The sequence below is a fragment of the Coloeus monedula genome (genome assembly GCF_965178545.1).
Source record: "Coloeus monedula genome assembly, chromosome: 7".
In the NCBI taxonomy this organism is placed as follows: Eukaryota; Metazoa; Chordata; class Aves; order Passeriformes; family Corvidae; genus Coloeus; species Coloeus monedula.
The window spans coordinates 39,367,498-39,384,113 of record NC_138787.1 but is presented as its reverse complement, the minus strand read 5'-3'; the positions used below and the strand labels follow the sequence as shown (position 1 = coordinate 39,384,113).

At 53.7% G+C, this 16,616-nt stretch overlaps 1 protein-coding gene across 4 annotated transcripts in view; it reads right to left on the bottom strand.

Annotated features, from left to right (window-relative positions):
* Window positions 1-16,616, bottom strand: part of FMNL2 (formin like 2) — a 111,390-nt gene that overhangs the window by 9,391 nt on the left and 85,383 nt on the right. For all 4 annotated transcript variants that reach the window (XM_082284858.1, XM_082284860.1, XM_082284859.1 and 1 more), the window contains 10 exons: window positions 14,389-14,482; window positions 10,780-10,854; window positions 9,057-9,167; window positions 7,896-8,045; window positions 7,013-7,114; window positions 6,313-6,622; window positions 5,706-5,900; window positions 3,071-3,195; window positions 2,155-2,357; window positions 634-868 (listed from right to left, as the gene is read on the bottom strand). In XM_082284858.1, the coding sequence (XP_082140984.1) occupies window positions 634-868; window positions 2,155-2,357; window positions 3,071-3,195; window positions 5,706-5,900; window positions 6,313-6,622; window positions 7,013-7,114; window positions 7,896-8,045; window positions 9,057-9,167; window positions 10,780-10,854; window positions 14,389-14,482 (1,600 nt within the window). The remainder of the gene's footprint in view (window positions 1-633; window positions 869-2,154; window positions 2,358-3,070; window positions 3,196-5,705; window positions 5,901-6,312; window positions 6,623-7,012; window positions 7,115-7,895; window positions 8,046-9,056; window positions 9,168-10,779; window positions 10,855-14,388; window positions 14,483-16,616) is intronic.

Sequence of the window (16,616 nt, the reverse complement as noted above, 5' to 3'; positions counted from 1 at the left end):
CCCAGTGCCAGAGGGCAGGGATGGATGGGAGATTGGGAAGGAATTCTTCCCTGTGAGGGTGGGGAGGGGCTCTGGGCTGGAATTGCCAGAGCAGCTGTGGCTGCCCCTGGATCCCTGGCAGTGCCCAAGGCCAGGCTGGACATTGGGGCTTGGAGCAGCCTGGGACAGTGGGAGGTGTCCCTGCCCATGGACGGGGATGGAATGAGATATTCCTTATTTTCCCTTCCCACCCAGCCCAGTCTGGGATTCTGTGAATGTTCCCCTGCCCTGACACTCCAGGATTCCAAACTCTTCGTCTGCCCACTGGATTCACTCCCCTCAGATGTTCTGGGGTAAGAAAGGATTTACATTCCAGCCCCTCCAGCTGTCCCAGTGTTTCAGACTGGCTGGGACCCAATTCCAAGGGCTCACGGACCAGCACCAACAGTACCTTTTCCCACCAATATTCCTTTGAGGATGCTGGGCACTGCCCAGGCTCCCCAGGGAATGGGCACGGCCCCGAGGCTGCCAGAGCTCCAGGAGCATTGGGACAGTGCTGCCAGGGATGCCCAGGGTGGGATTGTTGGGGGGGCTGTGCAGGGCCAGGAGCTGGATCAGTGATCCCATGGATCCCTTCCAGCTGTGGATATTCACCGGGGTGAGCATCTGGATGCTCTCGGCGAAGTTGCCGATGAAGGCCATGATGGTCATTTTCTGCATGAGCCTCTCGATCTTGCTGAACTGCATCATGAACCTGTCCTCGTCCGACAGGTTCTCCAGGGGCTTCCTCTCCCTCTCGTAGAGCCTCAGCACCTTCACCTCGTTCTCCGTGGGCAGGAACCGCATCAGGCATTCCACGAAATCCACCGGCAGCGTCTTCAGGTCAAACCTGCGGGAAAATCCCAGGAAAGGGTGTGGGGACACCCCTCTGCAGGGAAGTGGCCAGGCCAGGGATGTCCCTCGGCTCTGGAGCCAGGCTGGGAGAGCTGGGAATGTTCCCCTGGAGAAGGGAAGGGACACAGGGAGAGCTCCGAGCCCCTGGCAGGGCCTAAAGGGGCTCCAGGAGAGCTGGAGAGGGACTGGGGCCAAGGCCTGGAGGGACAGGAGCCAGGGAATGGCTTCCCAGTGCCAGAGGGCAGGGCTGGATGGGAGATTGGGAAGGAATTCTTCCCTGTGAGGGTGGAGAAGAGCTGGGCTGGAATTGCCAGAGCAGCTGTGGCTGTCCCTGGATCCCTGAAGTGTCCCAGGCCAGGTTGGACGAGGCTTGGAGCAGCCTGGGACAGTGGGAGGTGTCCCTGGATGAACTGGATGGGCTTTAAGGTCCTTCCCAACCCAAACCAGTCCGGGATTCAGCTCCACATGAAGAAAAGCAAAGAAGAAGCTGTGAAGCTCCTCCTGCCCTGCACACGGAGCTGGGAACAGGATCCAGGGATAATGGGAACAATGCTGCTTCCATTTCCAAACCCGTGGCCATTCCCTCACCCCTCCAGGCTCATTTTTCCAGGAAAAAGAGGAGGGGAGCAGCAAATATTCGTATTTAATTGATCCAGAGCCCCCTAAAGCCCAACTGCTGAACCTGCCAGGGCCTGGGGCAGGTTTGGGTCACTCCTGCCCAAAGGCAAAGCCTGGCATCCACATCCTTAAGGGAGGAGTGGGAGATGTTTGCCATGGCCAGGAGGAGTCTGGGTGGATTTGGGATCAGCCCAAGGAGCAGCAGCCACACCTATCCCAGGAGCAGGGAAGGACCCATATCAGTTCCTGAGGCCACTCCACGAACCTAATTCCATGCAAAATCTGCTCCAGCACCTGGGCTAAACTCATCCTTCACGGAGCAAACCAAAAGGGCTGCCTGTTCCTGTGTTCCCTCTGGATTTTGCTCATTGCATCAGGAAATATCTGGGAGCTGCCATGGCAAACTGGATGGGCTGGGATGAGCTGCTTTAATAAAGGGAGTGCTAATTTGTCAAACCTCAACAGGGACTCAGCAACACCAAGCCGAGAGCTTCCTGAGTTCCAGGCAATCGCATTTCTGGGAATTCACAACCATTCCGTCCTTCCCCTGGAATTTTTTTCCAGCTGCCAAAGCATTTCCATCAACCGCCAATTCCAAACCCTTTCCCAGCGCTCCCAGTAAAGCTCAGGCAGGATTCCCTCGCTGCCAGGGGCTGCACTCACACGTGGATGGCTTTGCAGATCTCATCCGCCGTTTTCCCGGCTTTCCGCAGGGTGATGGCCAAATTCTTGGCTCTGTTGGCATCCAGCAGCGTGACTTTGTTGGATCCTTTCTGAGGGATCTTCTGCTTGCTGGAAGTCAGATCCATGGCCGGGCCCTGCGCCTTCGTTTTGAATATTTCCTCAAATTCATCCACGTTTAGATCCTGGAAAGGAAAGGAAGGGATTTATCCTGCAGGGAACACTAAATCCTAACCCAGAGTGGCAGGGAAAGCGTTGTGCCGGCTGAGACTGCATCATGGAATCATGGAATGGTTTGGGTGGGAATCTTAGAGCTCATCCACCCCCTGCCATGGGGACACCTTCCACTATCCCAGGTTTTTCCCAACCCTGGCTTTGGAATCCAGAGAATTTCAGGGGCCGAGGGATGGAGGGAACAGCCTCCTGAGCTGGGATCAGGAAATCTGGCCAGATCCCAGAAATCCAGCTCTACACACATTCAGAAATTGAGGAAAACACTCATGAGAGCACTTGTTATCCATGGGAGCATCCAGGAGCTGGAATGAGCCCTTTCCCAAGGTCACTGCTGTGCCCTATCCCTGTGGGAAGCTTCCCACTCCCCACAACTCCCTGACAGGAGGGGGCAGTTGGGGCTCTGCTCCCAGGGAACAGGGACAGCAGGAGAGGGAATGGAATCCTGTTGCTCCAGCAGAGGTTTAGTTGGATATTGGGAAAATTCCTTCCTGGAAAGGGGCCGGAGCCGCCATCTGGGAGGGGTTGAACCCCCTGGGGATGTGGCACCCGGGGACACGGGGCAGTGCTGGCCTGAGGGCTGCACGGGGCGCTCTGAGAGGCTTTCCCAGCCCAACCATTCCATGATTCCCTGCTTTCCCGGGCAGCAGGGAGGGAGCAGGGGCACCTCGAGGATCCTCTCGTCGTCGATCTCGTTGAAGACGGTGCCGTTGATCTGGTTGGGCTTCAGGGCCACCCAGTTGAACACGGGCATGCGGAACTTGGTCTTGATGGGCTTCTTGATCTTCACAGCTGCGGAGAGCGCATGGAAAACTCCTGGGAAACTGCCTGGGAACGCCACAGCGCAGCTCCCCAGCTGGAATTCAGCACGGGAGGAGAACTGGCTGGACCCCATTATCCCACTGGAATCCTGGAAAGGTGTCGCTGCCTCCAGAGGCTGCTGGAGAGGGGAATCCCAGCCCTCAGCAGGACAGCACCAACCCCCAGGGCTCTGCAAACATCCCAAAGGGAAATCTGGGATTCCTGTAGCGCCACAAGCTGCCTGGATTGACTTGAACTCCCAGGCTCTGTCCAAATTCCATGGAAAAGGGGGAATGTGGGTGAATCCAGCCCTGCCCTGCTGCTGGCAGAGCCCTCCCTGAGCTGTGTCACAAATAGGTGACAAGAAGGGAAAAAAGCCCCATTCCCAAGGGTTTTGGGGAATCTGCAGTGGGGCACCTCAGCAGGTTTGAGTTTCAAGGCCAGAGGGGCTGAGCTGCAGTAGAGCTGGGCTTTAACAGAGGTTTAAAACCAAGTTTTAATTCCTGTGCCATGCAAATCCAGCTAATCGGAGTCATCTGGGAACTCTGGAGTAACCTGGGAATTTAGACAGAGGAGCTGGGAAAATGAAACTTAGAAATGAGGCCTGATCGTTCCCAAACAGCGATGCTGGAGCAGGGGAACAACCCTTCCCTGTTCCTATTATATTCCTATTCCTATTGTGTTCCTATTTCTATTCCTATTCCCATTCTATTCCTATTTCTATTTCCATCCTATTCCTATTTCTATTCCCATTCCTATTCCCATTTCCATCCTATTCCCATTCCCATTTCCATCCCATTCCCATTCTATTCCTATTCCCATTCCCATTCCCATCCTATTCCTATTCCCATTCCTATCCCATTCAATCTGGAAGCCACAGGAATAATATCCATAATCCAGTTTCCCTTTCTTTTCCTTTAAATGAAAACACAGACTTGTTCCTTGCTAAAAAAATCAATCAATTACAGTCACCAATCAACTTTTTTCCCCTGAATTACTTCCCAAAAAATCAGTTCTTGTTCTTGCAAACATGAAACAGAAACCCTGGTCCTGCAGTGCTGGCCACCACGTGGACAACAGGGAGTACACAGAATATTCCACTGTGTATTTTGGGAATGGGATTTATCCAACTTGTGCTCTAACACTAAACAGAGTTTTGCTCTCTGCTTAATTAATGGGGTTACTTAAAGTAATTCCTACAATAAAAGAAGCTTTGAACACCCATGGAAAAAGGAATTTTCTACTTGTGCATACACTGGAATGGATAATTATCTGCTCCCGGGTTATTCCAGGACATGGAAGGCAGGAATGCCTCATGGGAAAGATAACGGAGCCCAGAATCCCTCTGGATTTCCCTCCTCCTCCTCCCTTCCCGAGCTCTGAGTGCCCAAATGCCAAGGGCTGGCTCTGACCTCCCCCTGCCCATCCCCTGGAGCCCCTGGGCACCCCCCAGGACACAGGGAATGCCGGGATAAGGAATACTTAGCAGCAAGGAACCTACAGAAGAGCTTGATGGGCCCATCTTAGCAGGAAGCAGAAGGAACAGAGAAAGAAGTGTTAGGAAAGGTCAGAAAAGCAGCAGTTGTTATTTCCCGACTCCCCTCGGCCCCACAGCGTTCCTGCCCTGGGAATGCCCCTTCCCATGGAGCCCTCAGATCCAGAAAAGGCACTTCCAGTCCCATTCCCTCGGAATTCCCACTGAAGAATGGGATCTGCAGCCCAGCAGCCCCCAGGCACCTCCACGGCCCCATCCCGAGGGATCAGCCCTCCCTGGTGCCTTTGGGCCTTGATTTTCCGACAAAACACCCTGGGACCCTCTGGATGCTTTTTGTCTTCCAAAGAATCTTTAAAGGCTGGGATACTGCATTAGATTTTTTGTCTTTAACAAAACTCTTCATGGGAGTCTCTTGCTTTGGACTCCTGACGAGCTCTGGAGATTTCTGGCGCAATCAGTCAGCCCTCACTCACTCCCTGAGACACCTGGCAGGTGGCAGTGACTAAAACACGGACAAGGATGGGCAACAAATTGTTCTTCCTGCCAAAAAATTCCCAAATTTTGCCTTTTCTTCCCAAATCTCCACAAAAAAGTTCCCAAATTTCACACAGGTATTTCTTCTCAGAAGAAATCAAACCCATGTTCTGTCAAAGTCAGAAGTGACCCTGTTCATAAAATACTTTTGGTGCGAGTTTGGTTCCACTGGAGAATCCAACTCTTCCAGACCAAACCCAAACCGCTGGGTTGATAAATCCCAGAATCCCAGACCAGTTTGGGTTGGGAAGGACATTGAGGATTATCCAATTCCACCATCCCAGGCTGCTCCAAGCTGGCCTTGGGCACTTCCAGGGATGGATGGCGCAGCCACAGCTTCTCTGGGCACCCTTGGAAAACCCCAAACACTCTTTTTTTTCCATGGGCTCCTCATCCCAAGCCCAGGGAGGCCCAGTGGGATTTGTTTTGGGGCAGCACTGGGGTGCCCTGCCCTCCCCTGAGGGAGATTTACCTGCGAGGCCAGAGTTGAAGACCACGGTGGGCGAGGCCGTGCCGGGCAGGGGGGGAGCCGAGGGCGGGGGCGGAGGGGGCAGCGGAGCCGCTGGAGCCGCGTCCGGAGCCGGGCCCGGGAGAGGAGGAGGAGGAGGAGGAGGAGGAGGAGGAGGTGGTGGAGGTGGAGGTGGCACTGCCACGGGGCCGTTGGGCACTGTGGGATGGAGGGAAAATGGAGTTAGCATGGAGCAAAGGGTCACAAAGAAAGAGCCACAATATCCCCACTGTCCCCTCCCCAGAGCCACAACATCCCCCGGGGTCCCCTCCCCACCCCGAGCCACCAAAGGCCTTCAGCACCTGGAAGTGCCCTCAGGAAAGGAGGGACCAATTTTTCCATCCATGGAAAAACAGGAGATGGAGGGGGCAGCCGGGGGGGGTCGGGCTCTGCTCGCAGGGAACAGGGACAGGAGGAGAGGGAACGGCCTCAGGCTGGGCCAGGGGAGGCTCAGGGTGGACAGCAGCAGGAATTTCCCCATGGAAAGGGTGCTCAGGCCTTGGAACTACCCAGGGAGGTTTGGAGTGCCCATCCAGGTGCCCCCACAGCTGGGATCTGCCCCCTTCCTCACCTGCCTCGGGTGACCCTGGCAGGGTGGGCAGGGGGGGTGGAGGTGGGGGCAGTGGCACTGAGGGGCCAGCTCCGGGTGTGGCACAGGTCCCTGGCACTGCCTCTGCTCCTGCCGGCACCATCCCGGAGCCCAGGGCCACGGGGAGGATGGAAATATCCCCATCCCCTTTCTTCTGGATCTTGATGGTTCCCTGCTTCTCCAGCTCGTGGATCTTCTTCTCCAGCGTGGACTGGCGCTGGATGGCTTCCTCCTTCTCCTTCACCATCTTCCTCAGGGTGTGAACCTGCGTGTTTGCATCCTTGTAGATCTCCTGGAATGATGCAGACACAGGGAATGTGCATTCAGAATTCCGAGGCCAGCAGCAGAACAGCCTGATCCAAACAGGGGCTTGCACTGCATGTGCCCAGGGCAGCCCCTCCAGAGGGATTCCGGATTCTCCCACCCTTTGGGACCTGCACAGGTCCAAAACTCCCACCTGGAATGCTCCAGATGTGGACAGTGAGATGTGTCCATCTCACTCAGTGATTCCTGGCACATCCAAAGGGATTTATGTCCATCCTTGGAGTGCACACACAAATAATTCCACCAGAAATCTGCCCCAGGCTCTAAATTGGGAAGCCAAGAGAATTCCCGTGCCCCAGATCCGTGATCTCCACTCCCTGCATCCTGCACCCAGCCGGGGCTTCCCCGTCCCACTCACGCGGATCACGTCCAGTTCTTTGTTCCTTTGCATGAGTTGCTTTTCCAGTTCCACAATCTTGGCCATGGCTTCGTTCTCTGTATCCTGGAGCTTTTCAGATAACTGTCCAGCACAAGAGAAATGGATTAAAGAACTGGAAAACTGGGTGTTTATCCATCAAAACAAGAGGTCACTTCTTGGAGCAGCAGCACTTGATAAATTATTGATATTCCAGGAAACCCTGAAGCCTTTCCTTGGAAAGAGAACAGATTCCTGCTTGAGATGGGAGACATCAAGTTGGAATGGGCTTGGAGCACCCCGGGAGAGTGGAAGGTATCCCTGTCCAGGGCAGGGGGTGGCACTGGATGAGTTTCAGTGTCCCTTCCAACCCAAATCATTCCATGATTCCTACAACACCTCAGAAGGGCAAACACTGCACAGCAAGAACAGATTTATTCCAAGTGATGGAAACACAGGGATGGTGAGAAAAAGGAAAGCCTTTTCTCATTTTTAAAATATGGAGAACCCCCTTTTGTACTTATTTTCCAAGAGCCAGGCCACGTCTCCCGGCCTAAGGGAAAACACCAAGGTTTGGGACAGCAAACCCTGAGTATCTACACAAGAGGATTTTCCAGCCCCTTCCCTCCTGAGCCCCTGTTTAAGGCACAGCCAGGATGGCTTTTCCCTCTATTTTGGGCCTGCTCTGCCGAGGAGTTGGAATTCTCTGTGGCAATCAGCTCTCGCAGCTCCCACACCTGTGCGGAGGCTCCCTGTGCCAGGCGGGAGCACAACCAGCGCCTGGTTAACCCCCAGGACACAGGCCCAGCAATCCCAAGGCTTTTTCCAAGGGAACCTCCCCCCAAACCTGGCCTGGCAAATCCAGAATCCCGGTGGCACCACTCACGTGGGAAAGGTTTTCTTCCAGTTCTTCCACCCTCTCCAGGGCTGCATTCTTGGTCTCCGCGTCCTCCAGCAGAGCCCCCACGTCGAACACGTTGTCCAGGTAGGCCTGGATCTGCACCTGCAGCTTGTCACTCTCCGTGTGCTTCAGCTTCTGCACAGCCCAGGGGACACAGGGGACAATGGGGACACAGGTGACACAGGTGACACAGGGGACACAGGGGACACAGGGGACAGCGGGCACTGGGACAGGCCAGGGGGCAGGGGGAGCTCAGGGCACTTCCACCACCCAGGGAAACCCTCTGGACATCAAACAGTTCAGTTAATCAGGGTCTTCTCTTCTGTTGCTCCAGGGGATACTGAAGCTTCCCTGCCCATGAAGGGCTGGAATGAGAGCTTTAAGGTCCTTTCCAGCCCAAACCATTCCTTGATTTCCTCCATGTTTGCTGGGAAAGGCTCTGCCTGGTCCCCATGGACTCCCCAGAGCCACCTCCAGGCCCCAAACACACCCATGGCCAGTGCAGCCATGTCCAAACAAATCCCACAGACCCCAAATCCCTCTCCTGATGGATACTGAGCAGGAATCAGCAGGGACAAGTCATTCCCATGCCAACAGGAGCAGCGTTTCCATGGATGTGCTCCCAAGGACAGGGACAAAAATGCTGCCTGGAGAGGTTGTGGCTGCTCCAATCCTTGGAAGTGTCCAAGGCCAGGCTGGACAGGGCTTGGAGCAGCCTGGGATAGTGGGAGGTGTCCCTGCCCGTGGCAGGGGGGACTGAGAAGCTCCTTAGGGTCCCTTCCAACCCCAACCATTCTGGGATTCTACGGAAAACAGAAAAGGGGAAACAAAAAAGCAGCTTCCATCTGACAGACAGACAGCAGAGAAGTACTGGCTGTCAGAGAATCCCAAAGGAGAGTTTTCCAGCCTGGAGAAGGAGGGAGCCCCGTGGCTGGAGCCGGGGACGTGGCAGGGCGAGGATGGCTGTGGTTCATCCTCCCTTTGTTATCAGGCTCCGGATTTAGCTCCAGGCTGTAATTCCAGCTGGCTGCAGCCATTCCCCTCTGGCCACCGCCCCTCCAGCTGTGGCACAGCCCAGAAGCTGTGGGGTGAGGGGCCCGGGGAGGCAGGAGGGGGGACTGGGAATGGGAGCAGCTCCAGACTCACATCCAGGTACTCGTCCAGGCCCAGCTTGGTGAACTCGTACTGGAGGTGCACTCGGAAGTTCATGTCCTCCACAGAGTGCACCACGATGTTGATGAACTGCATGCAGGCCACCTGCAAGGATACCCACAGTGAGCCCAGGGATCCCCAGGGACAGCTGGAATGGGATCTCTGGGACCAGCACTGGAACAGGATCCCCAGGAGCGGGATGGGAATGGGCTCTCCAAAGCCAGACACAGCCACATCTCCTTGTGGTTACTCCAAGGGAAAGCCAGGAGCTGCTCTCCTGAACTGCTCTATTCCCAAGCCAGTGCTGGATTTGGGCTCAGGGAACGTTTGTTTGCTGGGATAAAGGGGAATGAGATTCCAGGAATTAAGTCATGTCTGCAGGGTCACCTTCCCGGAGCGGGAACGCTCCTGGGCTGGAGCAGGCGCCAGCACCAGGCCCTAAAACACCAATCCTGGCTTTAAACAGCCTGGAAAAGGGAGATTAATCTGGGCCTGGGTTTAAACAGCTGTGAAAGTGAGATTAACCTGGGCCTGTAAAAGGAGATCAATCTGTGCCTGGAAGCCCCAGTTTAGGAAAGGGGACTTGCACAAAAGGAGCTCTGGTGGTTGGCCAAAGCACATTTCCCAAGCTGAACAAGGACCAGATCCCAGGGACTGGCATCCACACACACCCCAAGCCAGCCAGGGGAAGGCAAAGGCTCTCCAGGGTGTGAGATGTGGGGAAATCTCCTGTGGAGTGGCAGGAATTGGGGTACAAACCCCAAAATTTGCCCTTCCCTTGCCATGTCCTGCTGTGCCAGGTACCCCCAGCCCTCTGAGGATCCCATCTGTCACCCCTGGAGCAGCTCCAGGAAGGAGTTTCCCTCATCCTTGCTGGATTTCTCATGGATATAAGCCCATCCTGTGAGCAACACTGCAACAGCAGCTTCCCATCATCCACTGGAATCCTTCCCAGATTTCCAGGAGGAACCTGAGAATTGAAGCAACCTGATTTTACCCACAGGAAAAGCCTCCAGGAGACTCCACATCTCTGGGTCTTTTGGTGGGAAGAACAAACTGGAGGCACTCCTTGGATCACCAGTTTGGTACTGGAATTTGGCCAGTTCCCTGGGATTTGTTCCAGGGCCCAGAGGAAAAATGGATGGGATACATCTGTGACTCCAGGCTGGGGTGCCTCGAGTGAAAATGCAAGGATCACTGGAATTTCCTCTTTTTAAATCCAAGGAATTTGCCAGCCTGTCTCCCTCACACCACCTCCTTTTCAACCTGCTGGCCCTCCAGGCTGTGATCCTGTCCTGGAGACATTCCTGGAGCACTCAAAGCCTGCAGGAATCGCCTCACTGGTGCTTCAACACCTGATTTTTGGCAGAAAATGGTCTTTTACACAAAGCTCAGCACTAAATTGTCATCAAGTGCAACAGAGGCCTCAGAATTCCAGTGCTGGGGTGGGAAATGCTGCTCAGAACGGACCCACATCGGATCCAAGCACTGAGCAGGAGTGCAAGGGAGATTTTTCCTGATTAAAAGCAGGATTTCAGTTTCTCACACCCCAGCACAGCCTCAAACCCCCAGCTCTGGGAGATTTTTGCCACCAGCCCCGTAACCAGCACTCCTCCAACCCCCTCCCTGCTGCCACAGCTGTGCCTGAGAGAACAGGGCCAGGCCCAGGGAAGGAAAATGATGGAAAAACTGGGAGTTCCTGGAAAATAACACTCGCCATGAAGTCGATGTTGTTGTCTTCATTCCGGAAGTGCTCCATGAGCTTCTCGAAGCGCTGCTTCTCCCCACACACCTGAAAACAAGCACCAAACCTGGGGTCAACCCCAAGAAGAATTTCAAATATACCCCTCTGCTTGTTCAGGCCCTCTCCAGCCAGGTTTTCCTCTCATTAAAATATCCTTCAGCACAAAATAATTCCATGTGGACGCCTGCAGTGTGAGCCTGAGCAGCCAGGTACAATTACTGCCCATTTGTAATTAGAAAATCTCTCTTTTTATCTCTTTTCTCCTCAAAAATTGACTCATATCCGTGAGTGGAAGGAGCAGGGTTGCACCAGGCTGGGCCACAGCTCAGAGCTGCCTTTTCTCTGTAATTAGGGAGAAACCCAAATGACAGGGAGGGAAAGAAGAGAAAATGATCCCCGGCTAAAGGAAGAGTGAAAATAAATCAGCACAACAAGCGGCTGGTGGGAATTCCAGAGCTGTGGAAAGGGGTTTTGGCAGGAAACAAAAGATCCAAGATAAAGCAGCTCCCTGGATATTGTTTCAAACTTAATATTCCCAGTAGCTTCTCTGGGAGGTTGGAATTCTCTCTGTCAGTCCTGCTCTCCTGAGCACACAGACCTGGAGCGATCCACAAAACACCCACAGAACGGCAGATGCGTTGGAAAGGACATTCCCATCCCTGGAATGTTCCAGGCCAGGTTGGAGCGATCTGGGATAGTGGGAAGTGTCCCTGGCCATGGCAGCAGGAATGGGATGAGCTTTAAACTTCCTACTTCCCCAAAACCCTTAAAACACACATGGAAATCTGGGATAGAGCAAAGCAGAGCTGGGACAGATCCATCCCTGGGTGGAGGAGGATTTGGAGTCTCCTGGTGAAGGACACAAGGCTCTGCTTGGCAGGGATGGGATCCCTGGGACATGGGAAGGGTTTGGAGATGCCCTTCAGGCTGTAAATCCTCACACTAATCCCAGGCTTTTCTTCAGGAATAATCCTTGGGAAGCCTCCCTGCAGCACCAGGAGTGCCTCACTGGGAGATCAAACACCACACACACTGCTCAGGGTCGGGGCAGCTCCAAGGAAAAGGGAGGGCCAGGGATCCAGGATCCCTTGCAGGGATCAAAGGCAGCAGCAGCCTGATGGTCTCAGCTGAGGCTGATCCGAGTCCTGCCCAAAGCAATCCCATGGAATCCTCTCCAAAGGCTCCCCAGGTGCTCTGTGTTATATCCCACACCATCCCTTCCTGCCCTAGGAAAGGTGCTTGGAGCAACCTGGGCTGGTAAATGTGGGAAAGGAGGAAAATTTCAGGGAATATTCCAGGCAGGAGGCTGCACAGAGAGGTTTTGGACCCCCCATCCTTGGAAGTGTCCAGGTTGGAAGGGGCTTGGAGCAGCCTGGGATAGTGGGAGTGTCCCTGTCCATGGCAGGGGTGGGATGGGCTTTAAGGCCCCTTCCCACCCAAACCATTCCAGGATTCCATGGTCTCTCTTGCACCCACTTCAGAAAACATGGAGCAGATTTAAACAAAATCACGGATTGTGGATACAAACGGAACAGAACTCTGATCCCTCTGCAGCAAAGCCAGGATTCCTGGGAAATCTGGTATAAACCATTCCCATGGCTGGGAACAGCTGCCATAAACACCCAGGAGCTATTTAGGGCAGAGTCATGAAATCAGGAGCAACCCAATCAGTGCAGGGCCAATCCCAGGATCAGCAATCCTGGGATCCAGCACATGAGGAAGGGGAAAAGCAACATCCACCTGTGGCTGCTCAGGGATATTCCCACTGCCCTCAGATGAGGCAGGGCTGGAACTCAGGAGCTCCAGGAGACAGCAAAGGGACTTCCATGGAATGCTGCAATTTATCCTGGAAGATTCAGGAGAGGGAAACTGGAGATGAAGCCTCCAGCCTGAAGGTTGGCCTGGATCCTGCTGGGAATGCTGGGATCCACCACAGCAAACCAGATGCTGCCATTTCCACTGGGATACATTTCCAAGGGCTGTCACTGGGAAGCACGGCTGGGATGAGGGGAGGCAGAGCTTTCCTCTAGGAGCATTACTGTGGGGAAGAACCAGGATTAAAGAGCTGGAACAACCCTGTCTCTTGCTTAGGCTGGGAACAAAACCTTTGGAAGTTGCACTGAGCCCACATCATTCCAGAAAACAAAGTGTTTTTATGGAAAACCACCCACGGAGGGGCCTTCTCTGGGTGCTAATGAAGGAAATGCACCCCGGATCTATTCCAAACTGCACCACAACCCCATGGGGAAGCAGGAGGATCTGTTAGGAGGGGTTTAGGGAGGATTGGATCCATACCCACCTGGCAATGGACACGCAATTCCCAGCCAGACCTCCCAGGAGCAAAGCTCAACCCTCGCGTTGGTCCCGCTCTCCTGGCTGGCTGGATGCTCCAGGATCATTCCCAGAATGGTTTGGATTGGGAGGGCCTTTAAAAATCCTCTAATTCCACACATTTCCTCTATCCCAGGTTGCTCCAAGCAACCCTGATGGGGCTTGGAGCAATCAGGGATAGTGGGAGGTGTCCCTGCCCATGGCAGGGGTGGAATAAAAGGGATTTAAGGTCCCTTCCCACCCAAACCAGTCCAGGATTCTGATTCCATGGAATCAGTGGGAGTGATGTTAAAACAGAGGAAATCCTGGTGTGCTGGATCCTGCTCCTCTCCCACCCCTGGTTCCAACACCAGCTCTTCCCTTCCCAGGGAAGTTCAGACCCTGGAACAACCACCAGCCAATGACCTTCCCAAAAGTTGTCAGGGTTAGCTGAATTCCAGTTTATTTTTCTGGCATTTCTGCTTGCCTTGGAGCAAAACACATTGGATTCTTCAAAGTTATGGATCACCTTCAGAAAAGCTCCTCAGTCCTGGGTTTATTTCCAAAGCTCCTCAATCCTGGGTTTATTTCCAAATTCCAAGTGATTTCCCACCCAGAGATGCCACGAGCACACCCTCCCCTCCCAAATCCAATTATTCTGGAATATTTGTGTATAAAACATCACAACAGCTTTGCTGGATGAAAGCCAACGTTGGGAAGTGTTCCCTGCACAGAGCCAGGATTATTTCTGCCTCTCTGTCCCACTCAGATCCCAGTTTGGATCCCACAGTGCTCTCGGAGTGTTGGGATTTCAATGCAGCACCAGCTCCGAGCACCTGGGACCCCTGGAGCATCCCAAAGCTGTCCCACAGCTCCCTCTTCCCTCCCGTCCTCCCTTGGAATTCTGCTCGTCCTGCAACACCAAGATCAGGCAACTCGGATAAATCCGCAGAGCTGCCTCTCACAAATCCATGGAAACCAGGACAAAGGGCTGGGAATGCTGCTCAGGGAGCTCACTGGCAAGGGGGGAAGGCTGTGATATCCCAATCCAGCCTGCAGTGGGAAGTGCTGGGAATAAGAGGTGCTGGAATGGTTGGAATTAGAGCTCTTTAACACAAACAGGAGAATGAAGGAATGGACACCAAAGTGCTCCAAGGAAAACCTGCAGCTTCTGGAAAACCCCTCCTGGAGGGAATTTAGCTGGATGAGGAGGCTCCAATCAATCATAAGAGAAGTAGGGACACCCAAATCTGATAAAGCAGCTCCACGAACCTCCTTGAAGTTATCAAAGGCAGACAAAATGATTTCGTGGCCCCCTCGGACGAGGCAAACGGCCGCCAGGAGTTCCAGGACCAGGGCCTTTGTCCTGTGGGGAAAACAAAGGGAGACACTCAGGGACAGCACCTGATCCATCTGCTCCCCACCTGAGGGACAAGGTGGGAGCTGCAGCCTCACCCCGTGGGTTTTTAACCCCTTGGAATGAATATCCCTGCAAGGTGCACAGTGCTGATCCAGGGAATTTCGCCTCTCCCAGGATCGTGCAGTTTTCCCCCCCCGTCTCAAAGCTTCTCAAACCATGCAGGGATTGAAATCCCGAGTTGGAAACTCAAGCAAAAAGGCACTGGCAGAGCTCTGGCAAAGGCAGGGCAGTGTTTGAGAGCTGCTGCTCCCAGGGAAGTCCCTGCACGCACCTGGAGGAGCAGCTTGGCACCCCCCACCACGTTCCTTGGAGCCCAGTTTTTAATGGAAGTGCTTCTAATTCCAATCTGCAGTTTTCCTGACCCAAATCTGAATTATTCTCCGTGATAATCTGTATTTATAGCCCCACACACACACACACAATTCACTGCAGGAACACAGGATGTTGGAGCATGTCCTTCTCCTTAAAAATCAGGAATCGGAGCTGATTTTCAGCAGTGAAAACAGAGAGAAAACGAGATCACTGAGGGAAAAACATGCAGCAAACTCAGTGTAACCCTCATGGAAATAATCCACAGTGTTTTCTTCCAGGATTCCTGGAAAACAAAAGACTTTCTGGGCAGCTGAGCTCTGAGCAGAGGCAAACCATGCACACACAGAAAAAAATTAGTCCCATGCTCAAGCAGCGACTCAAACCAGATGTTACAGAACAAGAAATACCTTGTGGCTCTCAAAGGGTCAAGGTTATCTTTGGAAACCAGAAAAAATGGTCCCTTCCCTAGGAAATTTTAAATGGAATGTTCAATTCTGCCTCCTCAAGGGTTTGTTTAGGTTTTTTTTTTTCTCTCCTGCCACAAAAACTTCCAAGGTGTTTCGGGGATCAAGGAGCTCTCATGGGGATTTGCTGCAATGTCCCCTCTGAGGGGGATGTGTGTGGGGAAGGGATGGAGATCTCTGGGACTGGAGTCTCCAGCGCTGCCCACACCTCTGGGATGAGCACAGGGAAGGGGCAGCTCCAGCTGTGCCTGTGGGATGTGTTTGGGAATAACCCGAGGAGATGGAGTCCCTGCAGTCCTCCCCCACCCCCTGCCCACTCCCTCTGCAGTGGGAATGGGATCAGCCCCCCCAGTCCCCAGGATGGGTTCAGCTCTGCAGAATTCCCTGGAGCTGCTGCTTCCCCGTGCCACATCCCAGCCAACCCTGAGCACCCAAACCTCGGGGATCCCAACAGCTCCCGTGGGGCTAAACCAAACACAGTTTGGGGTTTGAGCAGAGCTAACATTCAACCCAGTCCTCAGATTGTTTTAGCCACATTTTAAAGCAGGTTTGTTATTGAAATAATCCACGTCTTCCAACAGTGAAAATTTGGGTTCTCCCCTGATTTGCAGGCACTGGAAAATGATAAAAATGATAAAAAATTATAAAAACAATAAACTTCCCATTTCTCCTTGGCTTGCTGAGTTGGGGCTGACTAAAAGAAAGGAAGGAAGAACCTGCTTCCCTCAGGACAAGATTCCTGCTCCTGTGCCCAGCCCCAGCCCAGGCTGTGCAGACACACACCCGGTGCTGGTTATCACCCCATCCCTGTTTCCCCTTTCCTTGGGGACATCTCTGGGTCGAGTTTGGATTTGTCAGACCTGCCAAGGCTCAGAACTCCAGGCTCTGCTGGAGGTGGGATCACAGGGATGTGTGGGAGAGGAAGGGACATGGAATCACCAGCAGTTCCACTGAGCAATTACAGCATCATGCCGTGGCTGCGACCTGACCCAGCACAGGAGTGAAACCCTCTCCCAGAGAAATTCCAAGCTCAGGATCTTGGATAACATTTCATAATGAAGATTTTCCCTCTCTTCAGGAAAATCCCACATTAAGCTGCTCATTGCCAGTGGGGTTTCCTTGCACTGCAACAGAGCTGGAGGGCTCCAGCAGCCAAATTCCAGCTGAATCCCAGAATGCTTTGGGTGGGAAGGAGTTTAAAGATGATCCAGTGCCACCCCTGCCATGGGCAGGGACACCTCCCACTGTCCCAGGCTGCTCCAAGCCCCAATGTCCAGCCTGGCCTTGGGCACTGCCAGGGATCC